The 22382-nt window shown below is 42.1% G+C and overlaps 2 protein-coding genes across 11 annotated transcripts in view; one reads left to right on the top strand and one right to left on the bottom strand.

Annotated features, from left to right (window-relative positions):
• Positions 1–516: 516 nt before the first annotated feature.
• On the top strand, positions 517–9122 carry SRA1 (steroid receptor RNA activator 1). Its single transcript, XM_081206734.1, has 5 exons — positions 517–665; positions 761–940; positions 3519–3727; positions 4853–4961; positions 5235–9122. The coding sequence occupies exons 1-5, from the start codon at positions 641–643 to the stop codon at positions 5429–5431; spliced, it is 720 nt and encodes a 239-aa protein (XP_081062860.1). The 5' UTR covers positions 517–640; the 3' UTR covers positions 5432–9122.
• Positions 9123–11789: 2667 nt separating this feature from the next.
• Positions 11790–22382, bottom strand: part of LOC308593654 (ankyrin repeat and KH domain-containing protein 1-like) — a 93051-nt gene continuing 82458 nt past the window's right edge. For 3 of the 10 annotated variants that reach the window (XM_081206110.1, XM_081206115.1, XM_081206111.1), the window contains 6 exons: positions 20706–22318; positions 18329–18538; positions 16652–16903; positions 14982–15157; positions 12621–12785; positions 11790–12309 (listed from right to left, as the gene is read on the bottom strand). In XM_081206110.1, the coding sequence (XP_081062236.1) occupies positions 12250–12309; positions 12621–12785; positions 14982–15157; positions 16652–16903; positions 18329–18538; positions 20706–22318 (2476 nt within the window). In that variant the 3' untranslated portion in view covers positions 11790–12249. The remainder of the gene's footprint in view (positions 12310–12620; positions 12786–14981; positions 15158–16651; positions 16904–18328; positions 18539–20705; positions 22319–22382) is intronic. The other 7 variants (XM_081206112.1, XM_081206113.1, XM_081206114.1 and 4 more) reach the window with 7 other exon arrangements.

The raw sequence follows: 22382 nt of genomic DNA, 5'->3' as shown, positions 1-22382 counted from the left end.
TCATTTTTCTAAGTATTACCTTTGAGTTACGCAGCAACCTTTACCTCGGCGGCTCACGTTCTGTTTTTTTTAAAAAAATGATATTTATTAAAAGTTTAAAAATTACAGAAAAAAGAAGAAGAAAAAAACAATAACAAAACATATAAAACATATAAAAACCATACAATACAGCAAAAAATACAGACAAAAAAGAAACTAAAACACACATCCAGTATTCCATATCTTTACCTTTCCTTTCCTTGTTTCATCGACCTCCTCACACCTCCCTTTTTTTGTATTCTAGTTCAATTCACTATTTCAGCAGGTTCTTCCCATCTTTCTCAATTTTTATTCTATAATTTATCTTAACGGTCTAACCTTGAATTTTTTCAATTTAACCCATTAAATTGTTCTGAGCAAGCCCCCCTGGCTGGCACTCGGCCGCAGGAGAAGGGCGCGGGGCGGGCGAGGCCGGCCAACCCCACGCCCTCGCGGCCGGCCTCCTTGGGCCAGAGTCCACCCGCGAAGCGCCGCCCGGGCCCGGACCGAGGGCCGCCGCCTCCTCCTCCTCCTCGGCGCATGCGGGCCTGGCCTCCTTTGCCCTTCCCCTCCGGATCCGGCCCGCCACGTCACGCGCCGGGAAGCGGCTGAGGGGGAGGCCATGGCGGAGCTCTACGTCAAGCCGGGTGAGGGGCCGCCGGAGGGGCGCCGGAGGGGCGGGCGGGAGAGCGGGCGGGCTGCCGGCGGAGGGCTGGCCTTGACGTCTCGCTTTCCTTTCCAGGGAACCGGGAGCGCGGCTGGAACGACCCGCCTCAGTTCTCGTACGGCCTGCAGCAGCTTCAGGCTTCCGGGGCAGGAGGCGGCGGCGGCGGCGGCAAGCGGGGGATCCTGACGCGACGCCCGGCAGCGGCTCCGGGAGCAGCACCGCCGCCGCCCGCTCCTCTTCCTCCTCCCGGGCCAGGTGAGGAGACGCGGAGATGCTTTCTTCCTTTTCCTTTTCCTTTGTTAACAGGGAAAGCGTAAATACAAAACAAAACTCGGGACTATAAAATCAGGGTTCCCACCCAAATCTGCTTCGCTGGCGGATTAGCTCTCTCCATACCTGCAGGCCATGTAACTCTTTTTTGATGCTATTTGTAAATCAGTGCTGCTGTCATGATGATATTTCCCATATTAATTGACCATATCTTTACCATAATCCTATCTTTATGATATTTCCCATATTAATTGACCATATCTTTACCATAATCCTATCTTTACCATAATCCTTCTCTCCGCCACGATACGTTCACTTATTCAGTCATTCACTTATTTATTTCATGGAATTTGTAAACAAGCCAGCCAACAGCCCCTGCAAGCGGCTGTCTTAATGTGGCCCCTGGAGGAGCCTCTGGGACTGTCCATCTCTTCCTGTGCCGAGATGGGTCAAGTTCCCCACACCTGCCGGGAACGCAGAGCCCACCTCCAGAGGCTCTTCCTTCCTTCCTCTCTCTCCCTCCCGCTGCCTCCCGTAGCCAACTTCACTCCAAGCCCCAGGGCCTCCTGTAGAAGGGCTGCTCAGGAGTCTTGCTTGCATTATTAGTTTAAAAAATAATAATATGTACCCATAAGAAACATGCAAAGAGCTGAAGCTATTACAAAGGGCAAAATACATAAAACAGAATGAAATACATTAAACAGTTAGCTTAATTATTAAAACCAGACATTAGGTGAGGATAAGAGCTTGTTCCCCTGAAGACCTCAACTTGTCACCTCCACAAACGTCTCCCTAAAATTGCCACTCTAAAGGCAAAGCTGGCTGTTTTTTATTTGTATTCTAATAAAATGTTATTCAAATACCCAGCCAATCTCCCAACTGTGAGATTTAACTTGTTGAACAAAGCTGCTCTTAATCCTCATAGACTGGGCAACCAGTCTAGTGGGGTAAGTCTTCAGGCAGATTTCCTCCATGTGGGCAAACTCTCTTCATAAGCGATCCAGCAATAGTGTCCTTCAACTATGGCAGAACGCATAGGCTGGAACTGCAGAGCTGTAAAGGCTTTTCTCTGTTTGATATTTGTGATGCTGGTTATATAGGAGTCTAAATCGGTAGTTTGGCATACCAAGGGCAAATTTGGACAGACAAGCAGAAGTGCAATCAGCACAAAAATCATGCTTTAAAATATGAGATTTCATGTGGCGAGATGTCCAAACTCAGAATGTCCAAAGGAAGGCCATGCTTATCAATAACTTGTAGCATTTCCTAATTCCAAGATGGATTTGAAGATCATAACGTAAAACAGAAATAAAAGTCCGTTCCGGAGATTGACAGGCACACAGCAAGAATCACACAGGAATTTTTCTCAAAGAATATCACAAGTGTGACTATGGGTTCCCACAATGAAGAGTGCTGTGAGAGTCCTGTGAAAATTTCTCAAACGAGTCCAGTCTGCCTTCACAGTTCGCCAATTGTACCCAGAACTCATTAAAGTCTTTTGTTAGAGTTCTCAGCTGGTCTTGTATATGGTTTAGGGTTTGAAGCTGGGCCAGGATATTTTGTAAAGTAGCTGTGTTTGCGTCTGCCTGTTAATGCTCAGTAGCCTTTGAATCAGCTTTTTTTTTTTTTGCATCAGCCATATTTTTTTCAGCGTTTGTTTCTGCCGCTTTTTTTCTTTCAGCAGCTCTCTTGTTGGTAGACATGGTGATTTATCTTAAGTAGTAAAGAGATAGTAGAAAGTTCATTTACCATTTGACATTAATCTTTTGGCAGCACAGAGCTGCTTTCCAAGTATTTAGTCGGAGCGATCAGAAGGACGTCCCTCACAGCTCCATTCCCAGACTGGAGGCCCCACCCCTTTCTTCTTGGAGAAAGTTGTGACCTGCTTAAGGATTACTGATGCAATTCCTGGACCCACCTCAGAATTGCACTCTTTCTGCTAGTGGTTTCCCATCAGATATATCTATTTAAAAATATTCTGTGAAACTCTCAACATGAAAGTGCTTCATCCAGCCCAATTTTTAAAGGGATCAATAGATATTCTTCAGAAAAACTGGTCATCCTCTGAGAGCTATTTGGTTTTGATCAGGAGGTTGGGTTTTTGTGTGATGTGTGTTCTAAAGGAAGTGCGTGCAGAAATTCTGAGGGTGGGAACTACATAACTGAATCAAATTTATTTATTTACTTACACAAATACTGCTATTCTTAAAAAAAATCAAAGCTGTGTACAACAATTGTACATAAAAACATACAACAAAAAATATACAAAGTTGAAATCAGCCAACTATTGTGGAAAGTTGTGTTCTTAATTCCCTGCATAAGCCTGATGGAATAGAGAAGTTTTCATCAGACGTTTAAAAGTTGAAACAGAAGGTGTCTGCTGAACCTCTGTTGACAGAGCGTTCCACAGTACTGGGCAAATGACATAAAAGTCTTGGTTTCTATCTAAGGGGTGTGGCTTTGCTTTGCTTGCCTGATTCTGAGACCCAGAATTCAATTTTCTCTATGTACTATACACTGGTTGTATGCTTGATTGTGTCTTTCTCCTGACTTGTATTTTTAGCACCTGGTCCAGAAAGTGCTACCTGCTCAGCAGCATCGTCAGCTCTTCCACCGCCACCGGTGGGCTTGCCTCCTCCTGGATTGCCAGGCCGCTCTGTGAGGGTAGATGCCACAAACCAACCCATCACTGAGGCTGGAGAGGATTGCCATGTGGAAGATGTTCTTGCCCCCTTGAATGAGGCTCTGGCCAATTGCAGGGGATCTGTACCAGTAAGTAGACTTGCTGCCTTTTCAGGATTTCCCCATTTTACTTTGGAGGGAAGAAAGTTCTTTTGCCTCGGTATGAGCAGTTGTGGTCTGCTTCGTTGTACTGAAGTGATTAGTTGATCAGCTAGAGCGGAGGGTGTGGGGGCACATTTGGAAATCTAAGAAGGTGTAATGTGCACCATTTCACAGAAGAAAAAACTGGCAATGCTCTGAACCTCATGAAACAATAAAAAACACCTATATACACCTCAAAACAAAGCACTTTTTTTAAAAAAAAAGCTGGCCACCTTCCCCCACAACTCATGCCTCAAGCATACCCAACAACTAGGTAGCAAAAACCCCAGACAAAACATCTTCCAATAAACCAACGGCACAACACTCCCAGTAACTACAGAAAGAAGAAAAAGAAGAGAGAGAAAGATAGCAAGCAACCCCCCCCACAAAAAACCCGTAAGACATAGCAAACAAAAACGCAGGCAAAATGATCCCCAGATAATGGAGACATTCTGGGGATAAGGGAAGTAAGAGGATGAGATGGCAAGATGCTTGCAGTTTTCCAGCCACCTGTATGTGCGTGTAAGCCAAAAACCTAAAAAACTGAGGTGCTGATCATTAGAAATATATGGAGTGAGGCTTATATCTCGTGCATTACTGTGGATCACATCTAAGTGTAGCATCTAACATGGAATGGTTTTGACTTTCTGTAGCTGGAATTCCAACAGGTCTAGATATTATTTAAAATTGGAGCTCTGTTGTTGTGGACTTCTTGCAATGAGGACTTGATTAATGTGTCAGGCAGTGTTGAAAAGATGGTATCCACAGTGAGCTAGAGACCGTGCCAGACTCTGAAAATAGATGGCTTAACTAGGACACCATATTGAACTATGGTTTGGCACAATGTCTGCAGTGACAAATCTTAGGTATAGCTATTGCTTTAGCAGAGATTAGAGTGAAATTATAAAACTGGTAGGATGAAAATGAAGGCAGGCAAACAGCTTTGCTTTTTTGTGAGCTCAAAGCTAATGAGGGTTTTGCCATTCCCTTTTAGAGGACCAAGGAGACTGTGGTGAGTAGTTATAAACATAACCTTTGCGAGATGTGCTTCCTAATAAGAATTGCTTTTTTCAGAAACAGGTTTGTGATGACATCAGCAAGCGCTTAGGAATCCTGCAGCAGATGTGGGTACAAGGGAAACTCTCTGCCCCAGTGAGAAAGGGAATGAAGATTCTGACACAAGGTAAGCAGCAAGGACAAGGTTCAATGCTCTGCGGCAACATTCCTCATTGTAAACTCTTATCTTACAGCCTCTGGCCACCTTAAATAATTCCTATAGCAGAACTACTGCTGCAGTAGGATTAGCATGCAGTCCATGTGTGTGGCCTGTGGAGCCACAAACATCTGCATTCCTTAATTCTTTAGTGACTTAGGAGCTAGGGTCAGGGGAAGCAGTTGAATTGGGCTACTTTTTCATTACCTTTTGCAGTTCTGAGATGCTTTTTTTTACTTTCAGAGCTCAAGAAGCGGCACTGGGATGCAGCTGATGAGATCCATCGCTCACTAATTGTGGACCATGTCACTGAAGTGAGCCAGTGGATGGTAGGAGTGAAAAGGCTCATTGCAGAAACAAGAAACTTGCATACAGAAGATCTGGCCACAGAAGATTACGAGCAAAAAGTTGAAACCTCTTTGGAACCAGAATGCCAGTAAGATTTGGCCAAGTCCAAGGAGTTGGCAGTATAAGACTGGGCCCGCAGGGGACTGATTTCCTAAGCAGCAGAGGAAGGTGTTTTATCTCCTGAGCATTGGTGACCTACTCAAGTTAATTTTTGCCAATCTGACCAAAGCTCAAAGCTTAAGGAGAATCTCTCAAGTAAGCTGGAGAATTCTGTGCAGCTATTTGAAATTGGTGACTGTGGTTAAAAATAGCCAGACCTTTCTGGACTTGGTACAAATGGAAGGAAGTGACTTGGTGATGCAATTGTAATGCAAGTGTACAATGAAAGTCCAGACTGATACATGTGGTACTGAAACTAAGAGTTTGCACTTACAGCTACTGCTGCTCTGGAGTTCATTTCAGCTTGGATAAGGTTCCTGGTCTTCATCTACAGGCAATGACCGATTTATGTGTGACTGCAGGCATGCGCATTGCGGCAACCCAGAAGTGGCTGGAAAAGGGGGTGGAATGGGGAGGCATGGGCTTGTGCATGCTCCTCCACTGGACACAATGACCTGAAACGCACCCCCCTCCACACACAGATTGGGTTGCATGTACCTTGTATTTTTCATTCAAATCTTTCTAGGAAAATGTATGCTGTACAAACGTGAGGTCTCATGTTTCCCAGCAATTGCATATCTGTCCTCAGCAATTCAACCAAAATGAGGGATAGATCATGGGTGGGCAAACTAAGGTCTGGGGGCCGGATCTGGCCCAATTGCCTTCTAAATCGGGCCCACAAACGGTCCGGGAATCAGCATGTTTTTACTTGAGTAGAATGTGTCCTTTTATTTAAAATGCATCTCTGGGTTATTTGTGGGGCACAGGAATTTGTTCCCCCCCCCAAAGAAAATATAGTCTGGCCCCCCACAAGGACTGAGGGACAGCGGATCGGCCCCCTGCTGAAAAAGCTTGCTGACCCCTGGGATAGATGCTATTTCTATTTTATTTTAAAGGAACCATTTTTTACTGCAATGTCTTCATTGTAGAGAGGATATTGTGCTATAATTTTTTTTACTGTAACCCCTCTACTGGCTTCCATTCAACCAGTTCCCACTGTGACGTTCTTTCCACATGCTCTTGGGGCAGCGTGGAGAATATGATGACAACAGTTGCTGTGCATCCTGCTTCTTTCAGTCTTAAACAATGCAGTTTAATTCTGGAAGTAATTTTTTCCATTGTGGCAACTATTGAACGTTACTATAGTAATTCAATAGTAACATTCCATTAACCTTTGGGTGGGGAGTTACTGTTATTCAGCAATGATCCTTCTGATCGGCTGACAGCATCTATAAGTTTTTGTGTTTTTTTTTTAAATTGGAATACTGTGTACACAGTTTCAAGGTAACATTACACTTTATTTCCCCTTTATCTCACATGGGGCTCAAACCCAGAACCCTGATATTAAGCATTTCACGCTCTACCAACTGAGCTACGACAGCTCAGTGACAGCATCTATAAGTTAAAGCTTATGTTGTTACCTTAATTTTGCTAATTCTTAGAAACAAGTCTTGTATCTTAACTTGTATAATACACATATTAGACGAGTTCCCAGCTTCCAGCTGTTGGCTGCAAATAGGCCTCTTAAATGTCTTGCTGTACACAAGCATAACAGCAGCTAGAAGCCAACGACACCTCAGAAGCAAGGTGTCATCCTCCATCTAGGCTGTACTGGACATTGCCAACAGTCTACATGTTGGCATGATTCACACATTATGCTAAACCAAACCATGGCTTAGTATGAGAAGAGACAGCAGCCACTTTTCTCTTCTGCCATGCTGAGCTAAACCATAGTTTGGCTTAGTGTGTTGTCTGAACCCAGACTCATTGTTTAGCTCCAGACTAACCCATGGAGTTGTGACCAAGGGTTGCCCTATGATTTTGCTCCTCTTCTCTCAAGTGTTCCAAGAACCACTTCCCAACACTGCAACACCAACACTGAAAAACAATAGCAATTGTATTCAGTGATTTACTTCCCAATGTTTTAGATTCAGCTCCCCTGCCTTGGTTTCTTACCTACTAGAGGCAATTTGCTCTACAAATATAGTGTCCAAAGGAGTCAAATTGCAAGTCAGTGTAGGGCAAACATGGAGCACTGGACTAGCCATGAAGCTCACTGGGTGACCTTGGGCTCCTTCACTAGCTCTAATCTGCCTCAGGGCTGGGAGGAGAAAGCTGGGGAGCTTGGTCAAAATTGTGCATAAAAAATAATAAACTGCTAGAATCCTAGTGTAGTTTGTTTTAAATATAAGGACTTATACTTTATGTCGAATAAAAATGCGACCATACCCATATATTAAAAGACCCTACAGGAAAGGTGGGTGGCCACAGAAGGGATTTTTTCTTCGGTGGGTCTCAAACTTTAGACCACCACCTGTAGTTTCTCAATGTACTCTATACTAACAGTCAGGAGTTCTCCAGGGTTCAAACAGATTTCTCAGCCTTATGTAGAAGTGCTGGAGGCAAAACATGGACCTTCTGCATGCAGGACGTATGTTCTACTATTGAGCTATGGTCCTTCCCAAAGATAAGTTTTAGGTACCACTTAAAAATGCTTTAGCTTTTGACAGCATTAGATTTGATTGGCTCTTGTTTGTGTACTGGTATTTAGTTTTAATCTATTAGCATGATTATTTTCAATTTTAATGGTTTTAAAACCATCTTTGGGTACTAGTCAAATAGATTTTACTCAGAGTAGGCCCACTGAAATTAGTGTGACTGCTAGGTCTACTCAAGAAAGGCCAACAACATATGATGCTGCAGTAAAAAAGGTACTTTGAGCAAATGATTTTTACCCACAATACCAATGCCACGGCATGTTTCCCAAATTCATACATTATAGGCTATTGGCTGGGCTAGACTCAGGTGTTCCAAGGGTGCTGGGAAAAGTTAGCACAATAGACACCTCAGATTAGGGAAACATTTGGTTTTCAGTCTCCATTCCCTTGATCTCAGCCCACACCCAAGAGGCCCTGTTAAAAATGGCCTTGTGATGGTACTGCACACCTGCAGCTCTATCTTACAACAGCAACAATCTCTCTGTGATGCTGGAGATACAAGAAAGTAAAAGGCAAACATATGCTCATCTGGCAGGAGTGTTGGGAAGCAGAATTTTGGGAAGTTGTGTTTGCAGAAATCTGATCACAAAACAAATCTCATAGCCAATCCCCACCTTGGCTCTTTGCGGATGGCCCCCAAACCAATGGAAAGATACTTACAAATAAGATACTTACAACTGCAAGAATGCTAGTATCAAGGTATTGAAACTATCTAGGTGTAAGCAAAGAAAAATATATGACCAAGTATGGCCATATCAGAGAAACTGAATTATCAGCTTGGTTTAAGCAGACACTTAAATAACTCCCCCCCCCCGCCCCGTTTGGAAGATTTTCTTCTTCATGCAACAGCCACATGATCCTAGTACAATACACCAACGTCTAGAACTTGTTACCAGCACCACAATATATTAAAAGTTTTTCTTCAGAAGATCTCTAAATACCGAGATGCAGAGATATAGTTGTGAACTCTGATTGATACTCTGGTGCTGTAGAATCCTTCTGACTTCAATAATTTATGGATATGATTTGTAATTTGTGAATTGTCCTAATGTATTCAAAGGATATTAGCTGTATTTTTCTTTTCTGTATTCTATCTTCTTTCATGAATAAAAAAATATTCTCCCCACTCGAGAGATACTTGGTAACATCCAAAATTAGTCAAACTTCTGGCTAATGTTGGATATATGTGGTAGCTTTGATTATAAGGAAGGAGGACTAAAATACAACTGTCAGTACTGTAATGTCCTAATATGTAGCTGCAGTGCAGACACACTTGGAATACTTTGCACAATTCTGACAAGCCCATCACATAGTATCGTAGGGTAATAAAAATGAATGGGGACCTGGAGTACCTTTCCTACTAAGAAAGGCTATGTTTGTAGCATAGGATAGTGTTTTATAAAATTATGTATGGTGTAGAGATTTATCCATTAGCAGTGGAATGTTGGTTATAAAAGACTGAGGTGAAAGCCCTTGATTAAGGTCATTTTGCAATTTGTACCAAACAATTTTTTCACTGTTAGCTTTAAGGATTGTTTTTTTTTCTTGATACCATAAAGATTCACTAACAGCATTGTAGTGGAATTCCCTCCACCACCCCCAGGTGCTGCTAGACAAGCTGCTAGACAAACACAACTTGGACGGGCTATCAGAATGATGCAACCAAACAGACACTAACAAATGCACATGGTACAGCACTGAAAATGAGAAGTGTATGTCAAAATCTTGCTCCTAAGGCTGGTTATAAACATCCATGTCCTCCATTTAATCACTCTTTAACAAAACTCTCACAGAGGGAGGAAATGTGCTGCTCTTGCTGCCACAAGAGGCTAGTTGTCCTAATAACATACGTTCCATAGGGTACACTCCCAGCTGAGTTTGTACAGGCTACATTCCTAGTCGTGTGTACCAGAAATGAAGGAAGCCAGACTTGCTTACAACCCAGGAATTTGGGTGCAGTGGAGATTTAAAAAAACCCTAAACTACTATTTTCTTATGTGTTTTGCACTTGTAAAGGACAGATAAACATCTCTTCCTCAAAATTTACACCTGTTGAATGTAACATTCAAACCCTGCAAAATAGTAAGACTCTTCACCTGGGAATTTTGTGTGTTCAGGCAGGCTGGAACAATGTGCAAAAAGCTACTGATGTATCTTGGAACTTTGATATCATAAGGTGACCAGATTTGGCAGTTGAGATCTATTCTCAATTCACTTTACATATTGCAGTATTTGGATTAACAAAAACCCCATTGAACCATGTCTACCTGTCCATCAGCTGACTGCTTAGCGTGTGTATTTCCTGTGGGTTAACTTTGGCAGGTGGTTGGCTCTGCCCATCTGTTAAAGTTGGCCATGGGGTAGGGAAGTTACATATATATGGCCTGCCAGGCCAAAAAAGGTGCTCGCTCCGGAGCCGCATGTGGCTCTTTTACACCTTTGCCGCAGCTCTGGGGCGGATACTAGCGAGGGGAGGAGGCGCATTGTGTGCCCCGACACTCTCCACTGTTTTAAATGTCGCAATGGTTTTGCAGCTCCGTTTTTTTTTCTTCAGTCCAAGTGGCTCTTTTTGTCTTAAAGGTTGCAGACCCTGCTCTAGGGGGTAGGATCTGAACAGGAAGATCTTAGTTCAAAACACCTTTCAAGTATTAAGCTCACTGGGTGAGCTTGGCAATTGAACTGCTACATAGAATTACAGATTCCCAATTCTTCTCTACATCCTGAGCATTTGGAGAACTTACTGATTGTATCTGCCCACAATAAATTTGATTATTATACACAGAGTCCTGCATCATACTCATCATTGGTTACCAAAAGACTAAGTGCACCAGTGTATCATCTGCAGCCTTGCACTATTTAGGTGATGAGCTGCTTTTCCCCTAGTCAGCAACTAGTTTCACTACTGGGCCACATTGTGAAGGAGATGAGTGCGTGGCCTGCTGGCAAGCCTCGTTGTGTTAGAAACAAATTAGCTTTCTTCTGTGCACTCCAGCCAAACACAACTTAGTATTTCTGCTTCTGCATGGCAAGCTCTTCCAAATCCAGAAATATGACAAGCTGTGTGACAAGTTAATTAACTGATGCTGAGGTTTCATATTAAAGCAGCCAGTTTTAGAGCATCACTATGAAATATGACTTAGGGCACCAGCACAGTAAAGTCACCTACTTCCCAAGGAAGAAACATGGCTTTGGCATAGCATCTCGTAACTCTGCAAGTCCATTTTTGAGAGTTGAAATCAGAGAAGAATTTTCCATGTTTAAAGATAATTTAATTTTAGTTCTGAGGTATATGTTGGGTGTAGATACCTTAGGTTGGTATGGAATGTGTACTTAAATATGAATCTGTTACTTAAGTGAAGTAGCTTGATGTGTTGCTATATGTACTCTTAACACCTGCTGATGATTCTTAGGTTGGTTTGTTCTGCTTGTGATACTGTTATCTTTATTAAAAATATTTTTAAGTATAAATATATATTTGCATGTGTGTTAGATTTCTGAGTGCCTACTTTAACACAACCTGGTAGACTGTGTCCACTGAATAAAGCTACCCTTGGCTACAGTGCTGAGGAGTCAGCTACCATGGCCGTCCAGTGATTCAACCATATTCTAGATTTCTCTGACTTTCTATCAAATACCAGAACAGATAATAGTACTGGAAACAGTGTTGTATATAGTACAACAATTTTCTAAAAGTGCTGGGAATCTATTAATGATCTTAAAATTAAGTACTGACAGTACCAATCCAACGGTACAATCTTGCAACTGGTATTTCATTAAGATCATTACACAAAACTTATAATGTTCATCTTTTTATTGAATATTCAGGTAAATATTTCACATTAATACAGGCTACATAAAGTAGAGCCACTATACGACATGAAATTTACTCAACGTTTTTCCTTTTAAGTATGTAAACAATTATACATGTATTTATCACCCTAAAAGGTTGAAATCATGTACTCATCTAGTTCTCTGCTGCATACAAGTAGCATTCAGTAGTGTTTAGCCAAAAGCACTAGGTTCATCCGATTTTGAGTTCAAAATGGCTAAACTAACTGGAGAACAGAATCAGTTGAATAGGTAACTCATTTTGTTCTTACACAATGGGCAAACAAGTTTCTCTTGTTATAGCCCGCAGAAAAATTGCTTAGTTAGGCACATTAAAAAAATTCCCAAGTTCTTCCAAGGTCATATGTTTCTCCAAACAAGGCTTAAAAAAAAGAAAAGGAAAGAAAAAGGTAGGCCCTCCTAAATCAGTTGACGTATTTGAGGTGCATGTTTCCAATGTGAGGTGCCCAGGTGCCAGGCCAAATCTACAGGAGGAAAAACATCACAAAATAGTTAATTTCAGAGTATGGCTCCAACACCACTATACAAAGACATACAGAATCAAGTGGTGCAAAAAACCAAGTTCTAGCTGACTAAAGCTTGGCCCCAACACCCAGATTTAATGATCAGCTATCCCACCAAGACTCCATTTCGAGCAGAATCACACACTTAAGGAAAATGTAACATTAGGATGGAAGAATGAAGACACTCCTTGTACTCTTACAAAAATTCAATTATATTATTTAAGGCAGATGTTTGAAAATTTAACAGTACAAAAAAGCATTAATTACTGCACCTGCTGAGCATCGGTACATTCTGTTGAATTTTGGACAACCTTTATCATGGGATTCCATGCTGGATCTGGAGTATGAAGTCCATTGAAGAGAGGCCCACCTGGTCCATCAGCTAGCTGAGGATGAGACGGTATAATAGTGCCTCCATACATGGAAATTGGAAGGCCCTAAGGAGAGACAGGGCAATTTACAGAAAATGGTAGCAGAGAAACAGGTTTACAGATCAGTAGCAATTTTATTTGTAGTAACTAATGAGTACAATGCTACTGTTATGCAGATATTATCTGCAAGAATTCTACACCACCTCTAAGAGGCTCCTGAGCATAGACTAACCAAATCATGTTCTAAATTAGAATAATGTATCTTTGTCAACCCTACATTATATTTTTACATTCATCATATAATATAAAAGCACATTTTAGCACCTATCTGCCTCTTTTAGAAGCTGCCTAACGAGGTAAGATTCATTTATTTGATACCAGCATATTGTTGAAAATTTGTGAACATTCTAGCGAACCAAAGCCAGAGCAGTTCCCAAATTTTCCCATCCAAATTAATGTTTATACTGCTTTCCTTGCCAATTAAATCCCTCTTCTATCATAATAAATCTGGTCCTGCCCACAAGATATTATGTAAATTGGGACATTGGACCTAACAGACCTTCATGCCTAACAGCACATTTACCTACTGTACTGTAAGGTAGGGATCACCAACACTGTGCCTGTGGGCTCCAGAATGCCCATCAGTACACACTCAACTACAGCTCAGAGTAGACATGAGAGCCATTTCTGTTGGGTGGACTCCAATTCTAGAATGTTCTTCCCAGTGAAGCCTGTCCTGTGTCATCTTTTCAATTCCATGTTAATATTTTTCTGTTCTACAAGACTTTAAGTCTCTGCAATGTGGTTGATGCTTTAATGTACAAAACATATTTAATGGCTGCTATGGTTATATGCTGGGAGCCTAGGACTTGCAGATTAGAAGGTTGGTGGTTTGAATCCCCGCAACAGGGTGAGCTCCCTTTGCTCAGTCCCAGCTCCTGCCAACCTAGCAGTTTCAAAGCATGTCAAGGTGCAAGTAGATAAATAGGTACCGCTCTGGCAGGAAGGTAAACGGCGTTTCCGTGCGCTGCTCTGGTTCGCCAGAAGCGGCTTAGTCATGCTGGCCACATGACCTGGAAGCTGTACGCCAGCTCCCTCGCCCAATAAAGTAAGATGAACGCCACAACCCCAGAGTCAGCCATGACTGGACCTAATGGTCAGGGATCCCTTTACCTTTACCTATAGTTATATGCTATATATTGTATTTGATTCTGCTGGTTTTCCATTTGGGGTTTTGTGCTAATTTTGGTATAATTATAACATGGCTGTTATTAAGGTTCTTTTAACCCTCTACAGTTCCAGGACAACTTATAAACAAATAGGGTGGGATTCACCTAACAGCCCCCACCAACAGAAACCCTGCACAAGGACTTCTGCATAGGAGGTGGGGCTTCCCAACTGGCTTGAGGGGGTCAGGAAAAACCTCCTGAACAGTGTTGGGAGGTCTGTTCAGTCAGGCAAGATGGGATGCTTGTGCAAACAGAATGATTGGAAGAGCACCATGTTGAATTCCACCCGTAAACCAGTAGTTTGGAAAGTTTTCCTCTCCACAGTACATATACAATCCTGGATACTCAAGAGCAACTATATTACTGTGTAACAGGCTCTTCTTTCCTATAAACATCAAAATGTAAGGCTGTTGCCACCTGGCAGTTTGCATGGCTGCCAATAGCCGGGCACACCAACTCCAGTGTGACAACAGAACAGCAGATAGGCAGCTGTGCAAGCAAATTGCTCTGTGAAGCACCTCCCTCTCTTTGCTAAACACAGCTGCACCAAAGTTTAACAGAAGGAAGACACTTCAGAGAAAATTGAAGCATCTCTCCCCTCCTTTAAAAGGGGGTGGGACTTGGGGCGAGCTGTAAGGAGACAGGCAAGGGGTGAGTGAGGTGTAAAGGAATGAGGGAATGGCCAAGTGTGTGTGGGGGGAGAAGGGGTTTGGCAGGTAGGCAAGGTTGGCAAGTGGAACAAGAAGATACACAACAATACATATTAATACACAAAACTGCAAGCAATGCAGAATGTTATCCGCAATTAGCACAAATTGCCTATTAAGACACCCCAGACAAACAGAAGTGATGCTATTCTGGAAGGACTGGAAGCTGAGAAGCCCCCAATGTTCATAAACAGCTTCCATTGAGAATACAAATTCTAAGAATGCTCTACAGCTGTATGATTTAGTTTGATTTGAAGCAACTGTGTGTAGGTCTGTTCATTGTATGACTGTGTGCAAGTGAGAGAGAGAAACTTTTGAAAGCGTACTTTAGAGAAATCTACAAAGCTGTTCGGCATAGGCTGCTGGAAAATATTTGAGGGCGCCACTATTCCAGAGTCATCTCTCTCCATCGGCTGATGTTGGGAAAAGGTGCCAGGGTCCGACAGCTGCTGATGCACTGGATGATTTCCCATGACAGGCTGAGACCAACCTGACATGCCTTCTAGAAAGATAACGAAGCACTTGTTTAGGGATCAGAAAAATCTCTCGTATTAATCAAATTTTATCTCTCATATTACCCAAAAGTTAGAAAAGCTCCTTCCTGCTGCAGGAAGAGCCAACCCAACTCTATACACACTGCTCTTCAAGGGCAGTGACCTTTCCATGGCAAATCCAAGGACTAGTTCTCAGTCCTCATTCTCCAAGATTAATGACTGTGTCCTTTAACAAAGTTTATCTGCCACCCTCCTGAGATTCCTGTGGCCTGAGGTTTAGGAACATGAGAAACTGCTTTATCATAACAAAATGTTTTCCCATCTAGCCCAAGTATTAACTGTGACTAGCAGTAGATAGTTCTGTGTCATCCTTCTAATTGGGAATTCCAGGGATTCAACCTGGGACTACCTCCATGCAAAACAATTGCTCTGCCATTTAAGGGTAAGTTGTCCCTTTCCCTCCTCACCAACATCCTCTTGTACTTTCAGTCACTTCTCTTAAGTGTCCCGCCAATGTCTCAAGCCAAACATGGTGCTAGCAGGACATATCTGCACAACAGAACTACTTGGTAGTAGCTGAAACTTCACTTACTGATTCACTGCAGCAATACCTACTCCCCAAGATACAAACTACTATTTGAAATTCAAAAGGACTTGCCTCTTCTGAAATAGAAAATGCTGCAGTAAAAAAATCAGGAATTAAAACTCCAGCTGCTATCATAGGGTTCCCTTTTTGCCAGTACCTCCCTTATTTGGGGTCTGATCACTGCACATCAAAGGCACGTCTCCCTCCCCTTTCTTCCCATATCCTAGAAGTTGTCACACCCTGGCACCACTCCCGTTTTGGTATCTCCAGGTTCTCATCTAGCCTCTATACGCCCTTTCAATGGTCTTCCGTATCCAATTTACTGAAAATTACTTATCGAAAGATCTTCCTTCCTGTTAACTGCTATCTTCAATTGCTCTGAATGCCTCTTCTAAACCATTGTGTCTCCTCCATACCGATCACCCCTTTCCAGTTTCCTACACTGACTCCATGGGAAGCATTGCACTGACTTGAAGATTCGCTTTGGAGCTCTCTCTACTCATGTGTCTTCATTCCTTTCACACAAGGCTCACTATCAGCCACTTTTCCCACTCCCCTTTCTCTGAACTTTCTGCCATGCAACAGTTCTGTATCCCTGTATAGACTTATTTTCCTGCAGCTCCACTTCTTTAGCCACCTTCCTGGCTATTGTCAGAAACACTCTTCTATTCAGGGCTACTACTGGCATTATTAAATTCCTGCATGGAAGATTTCCACTCTTGCATAAAGTAGGAAAAGCACAATGTGCAGGAATACTAAAGATGTTTAAATAATTTCTGTCTAAACAATGGACTCTTTAGGATTTATTTAGTTAAAAGCTCAAGAGCTTGATATAATACGGCTAGGAACCCTTATCCTGTATTTGCAAATTACTGTTTTCTTTAACTCTTACAATCATTTCCTTTGAGATACTCACCTGAAACATTGTTAACACCAAATGACCAGATACCACTGTGTCCAACAGGAGCTGCAAAGTTGGTTCCCAAGGGGGTAGGTGTGACAGAACCTCCTTGACGAATCCTAGCAAGTCTTTCTGTTCCAATAGGCGGTGGCACCTTTCGATCTTGTGCTGTGCTCCCTGATTTTGGCTGACCCAGAGAAGAAGGTGCAGAAGCAGCTGAAAGGGGCGAGGATGATCCCGAGGAAACTGATGGAATAGGAGATTCACCTGATGAAAAAACAGTTCTCTTGCTTTATCACACATGAAATGCTGAGTTACATTAACTGCTGCTCTAGGATGTTTCCACTAGAGATGACATTCTCAATGCTTCAGCAAAAGTACACTTCTACTGAAATCAGTGGGATTTAAATACTAAAAACATTTTTTTTTGGGTATAGTATCAGTATTTTGAAATAGATGAAAACTGTGTTTTGAATTTTAATGCATCTTAAATTAGGTTATAACGTGGTGCTTCATGATATTGTTTATTATTAGCTCATGTCTTCAAAACTGTACATCCATCAAGGAGCTGTTTGAGAACATGCTTCAGGGAATGCATTGGCAAAGCAGACCACTTCTTATTGGACAATTCTGACAGGTGGCTGGGATTGCTCACCTGCCAAAGGTGGCCCATGGACTGCAAGGAGATTAAGATCTGACTTGTCGGCCAAAAGGGTCTCCCTCCCTTCCCCAAATGTCTCCCATCATCAGCCTCAACAAAAAGCTGGGTCACCCTGCCTAAGTTATCTAGGCTCTTTAAACTTTTATACTTCAGAGCTATCTGCCAGGTTTATTGTTCTTTGTCCCTGACTGACATAGGAGCCAATGGCTCTCTAGTTTATTTACTAAGCTTAAAAATAACTATAGGGAACGTTTTCTCCATGACTGATCTATGAAACAGACTGGACTGTGTAGTGGCCTGTTAACAAGCACTCAACTGATTTTCCCATCTCCATACACCAATGTCTAGGATAAATAAGCCACTAAAGAGAGAGATAAGGGGAGAAATAACCCAAAGGCCGCCAGCCAGCAGCTTCCTTGTGGTGTATAACTGCAGCCTCCTCCAAATCACTGCTGAACAAACCAAATTATCAAGAGCTGATCTCATTCAGCAAGCATCCTATATAGACCAACTCTCTAGCTGAATCTATAACATGACTTAAGCATCACGTATTTACATTCAGATATTCTTAATTTGTCTGGGATCAGATAGATAGATAGATGGATAGATAGATAGAGGCAGTTTAAAAGTATTGGGTCTAAACTAAAGCAAATGTGCAACTGCATGCATGTTTCCTTTAAATTGTTTTTAAGACCAGCAGTGGTCATAGGGAGCTGCAAATTTGAGTGGGTAAACAATGAAATGGGGAGGGTATCTTTATCTTCCTTCCAACAGAGAGAAAAGTAATTGTGACAGATTTGTGTGTAGGGAAAGCCAGATGGGAAAAGTCAAGCAACCCCCACTGCATCTATTCTTCTACTCAAACTCTCTGAAAAGGAAGGGGAACCTTCATGTGACTGCATGTTATGTCTAATTTGGCCCCTTTTAAGCAGTTCAGTAATTTCATCTTTTAAAATTGCCTCAATTTCTTTAATTAATGCTGAAAACAAATTTATGTGTTAGAATCATACAGCCAGCAAAAAGGTCAATACCAACAGACTGAAGAGTTGAATTAGACAGACCCCCAAAACTCCTACATGAATTTGTAGCACTTGTCCAAGGGTGTGGTGAAAAATGCTGTCTGTTAAAGCTGGGGGTCCCAACAGGTGCTGGCCCTTGAAGATAAACCCGTGCTCCTTGAATGTTTGCTGAAAAACCAGCCATAGGCGCTGAAGAGGAGTTTGAGGAGCTGCTGGATGGATCTAGAGAAGGTAAGTCTACAATTAATATGATTATGTCTGAGAAAATAACTCCAAAGACCCTACTTGTTACCCAGTTATTCTATGAATTACAGAAACCCTCCCATCATAATCTGATGAGGTTTGTAGGATAAACAGATTCTCATTTATCTTGATTTCTATCATTAAATAGGGCTGGGTTACATTTGGGATTTTTCTAGCCTGCCCATATAATAATTAATTACATCCTGTGTTTTAAATATTACTTGCTTCTAGCATGAACTGCTTTTCACAATCCTACCTAAAATTAAGGAGAACATTTATAGATGTTCTGTGCATAGTTGAGTTGGCATAAATAGTTAAGCCAAGATAGGGGAAATTATTTGTTATTGCCAAACTGGTCAAATTCCCAGTATATAAAGTAATCTCAAAATGGCAGTTACCTGTATAGTTTTGCAGTGCAAATATTTTCAGACTGAGTCAAACTAATACCAACCTGGCTTGATGTGAGCATTTCACAACATTAAACTATCACTCTTACTGGAGGCATTAAACATTTTTCAAAACTTCAGGGAAGAAAACACAACCAGCGTAGAATTCAATTCAAAACCACATTTTTAGATGAAGCAGACCAGGATTGGTTAACTTGATGTTGTTGGGACTACAGTTCCCATAATCTCTGCCCACTGGCCACATTTGCTGAGATAAATTCAAATACCGTACATCTGGAACAGGTTCCCCATCCCTTCTGTAGACTCAGTGAAAATATTTTGCTCCTCTTTTGCAGCAAAAGCCAATAATGGGATAGTCTGCTGCTCAAGACCATTTTCTCATGGTTGATTAAGCTATTTTGCTTGCGTATTTAGGTTCTAAACTAGCGAGAACGCCTCCCCAGATGGCTGAATATAGGTGCTTTTCCACTTTACCTCTCTCTATGTGGTTTGTTGCATCTACTGCGTGGTGTATTTTAAGAGCTCTTACAGGGCCTCACTTCATCCCCAGAATGACTGTGGGATAACTGAGGGTCACTATTCTGGTTTGCTTGTTCTTTAAATGCCACCACATAGTGGATGGTTGAAAGGCTTCTAAATTAACATCCCACAAGTCTCCTTTATGTCCATTAGTACACACATAATTTTCTCACAATGGCATTCACATAAACAGGTCACAAGGATATAGTGCCCATGTGATGCAGAACTTGGTTTAAACTATGAACAGCAGCAAGTTGAGTAAAATCCTTCTTAATCTTATTTTACCAATTATGGTCTCTGTAAAGGTTAGTACTATCAGGACTGAGGCTTAGAAATGCTGCCTATGCTCAGCAATTGGTTATTACATCAATGTGTCAAAGATAAATATCTGTAAATCGCATCAGCAAAGATTCAGAATGGGTTTTTTTTTTAAACTGAACCCTATTGGAATTCAAGTTTGAGAATCTGAGAAATATCAGAGCTGACTGAAGAGGAAATATCATCTGCTAAGTATAAAGCACAATGCAAAACCTTAGTGCAAGCATAACATAATCAAAGAGTGTGGCTTGTATTGACTGCAATTAAAACTGGTCAACACCACCAATCAGCAACAGAGGGAATGGCCATCCTTCCACTTCCTATTTAATTATGCAACTTATTTTTATCTCATTATGGTTCTAACAAGAGTTCAAAAATAAAAAAAGCAGAGCAAAGCGTTAATAGGTGGAATGCTGAGAAACATTTTCCTAAAATGCAACTTTTGGTTCCATTTTGTTATGGAGTAAAGAAAAAGGCTAACTTATCAATGAATCACATTATCTTGTCTTAGAGGAAGACAGAAACAGGAAAGGGGAGGGACTGGTATGCGGGTATGCGAAGGATTAAACAAAAAGTCCCCATCATCTATATGGGCCAGAATTTTTCTTTAGGATGTTCTGTTTCCCCCATCATTTCACAGGAGTTACCTGAACCAATATTGTGTGCCAACGTTCATTCTACAGAGTCACACCAATTCCCTCATCTCTTGGTTATATTAAGTCACATTATGAAGAAAGTATCAACTAGGTAAAAATAATCAAAGACCCAACACAATTCTTGTTTTCAGTATTCCTCTGGTTCAGGATCACAGAAACAATTTTAAAGTTTGGGGAAGTTTTTCAATTGCTATCAAGTGGCCATGAAGAATTATATTCCTTTCCATGCAGAACATAGCAACTTACCTACAGGACTAGTTGAAACTCTCTGGGAAGGAGGCCGGAACCCTGGAGCCTTGGAGTTATCAGGATGCACATTTTCCATGTGCCCCATCACAGAGTTACCCAAAAACGTAGACTGGACAGTGTAAGGTTGGTCTGCTGCTCCTCGTGTGGACAGTGGGCAGTCTCCCCATCCCTGGTTAGCTGGCACCTGGTTGCTATCAAAAAGACTGCTAAAGTGATTGAAGAGTGTTGCTGGGCCAAATGTAGGAGGCAAGGATTTGTTTGCTGGGTTAAGATGCATCTGAGAACCGTTCATAACGTTCATGGGCGATGACAGCTGAACTGTGGGCGGTGGCCCTTGCGAAGGTGTCAAAGGTACTGCATTTGTAACGAAAATGGACTGAGGTTCCTGATGTATGTTTGCATTTGGTACCATTGAATAAAATGAATTTCTAGGTTGCATTCTGTGAGAGACACGGGGTGCTGGTACAGCTAACTGAGGTAAGGTACCATTGTCCTGATTATCCGTAGCAACCGATCTAGGCGACGCTAAGCTTAATGGAGTAGGTTCTGAACTGGAAGAGAAAGGCATAGATATGGGAGGACTTAAGTCAGACATATTGGTCGGCAGTGTTTCATCTTGCGCATTGTTTGGAGGTGCAGGACTGCTAGATGTGCACGTTTCTATGACTCCTGAAGTGCTGCCAGATGAGATATTGCTGCTAGCAGCAACCGATGATGGCACACATGCGTTTCCAACAGATTGTTCTGGTGTTGATGCCTTTTCTTTGGGTACTGGGGCAGAAGAAACAGCATCTGTTTTAAGTGCAGACTGCTGTGCCTGTGGAACACTAGCGGGCAGAAATGTAGTGGGAACATGCCCCGTGTTTTCAGGTGCAGGAGAAGCTGAAGGCAGTGTGCTACATGTAGTTGTCACAGTTGAGATCGCTGTCGTCATGGTACTTGTTTTAGGAACGCAAGCGAACAACTGTTTCCTGACCGATGATGGAGTCCGGTTACTTGTAACACAGAGTGGCTGGGAGGATGCAACTACTGAAGAGACAGTACCAGGACAAGTGGGAGCTAAACCCGTGGATTCAGGCTGCAAAATATTGCCGTTCTGGTTAACTACGCGACTTGAACTGTTATGCTTTGGAGAGCTATTTGTGCTGCCTGGGTTAACTGGCCTCACTGGGAATGGTCCCCAGGTGTTTGGAGAGGTTGAAAATGTTCCTCCAAATTGGGCCATCGGTAAGCGAGGGTGACGAATTTGTTGCATAGTTTGGGCAGCCAATATGGCAAAGTGAGGGTGGGAATAAGCTAAGGGAAGAGAGACTGGAAAAGAAGAGCGCACGTTTGCAGGGACATTCTTGCTTAATTTGTTAGCAGACTGGAAGGTAGACAGCGTTGATGACTGAGAGGTGACAAGAGATGGAGCTCCAAGGGGAAATGAGTTTTTGTTTGATGCTGAAGCAGTACTGACGCCAGATGAAAAATTTGTATGGACTGACTTGGTGCTGGAAGCAGGTGTTCTTATGTGAGTTTTAGGAATTAAATCTTCCAGTTCCTTGGCAGGATCTTGAATAAGGGCATTAATAAGTTGTACTGCATATCTTGTTGATTCTGTTCCACCCCTGAAATAGAGAAGGCAGGATCATCTTTAGAACACAAGCCTCAGTTCAGTACAACTTAAATCCA

The sequence above is a fragment of the Podarcis bocagei genome (genome assembly GCF_964188305.1).
Source record: "Podarcis bocagei genome assembly, chromosome: 8".
NCBI classification, from domain to species: Eukaryota; Metazoa; Chordata; class Lepidosauria; order Squamata; family Lacertidae; genus Podarcis; species Podarcis bocagei.
Note: the sequence above shows the minus strand (reverse complement) of the source record. Positions and strands in the feature narration are given on the sequence as shown.

Coding starts and splice junctions, on each gene's coding strand:
- SRA1 (XM_081206734.1), top strand. CDS start 641: ATGGCGGAGCTCTACGTCAAGCCGG. Junction 666..760: donor GGAGCTCTACGTCAAGCCGG/GTGAGGGGCCGC, acceptor TTTCCTTTCCAG/GGAACCGGGAGCGCGGCTGG. Junction 3,728..4,852: donor ATTGCAGGGGATCTGTACCA/GTAAGTAGACTT, acceptor TGCTTTTTTCAG/AAACAGGTTTGTGATGACAT.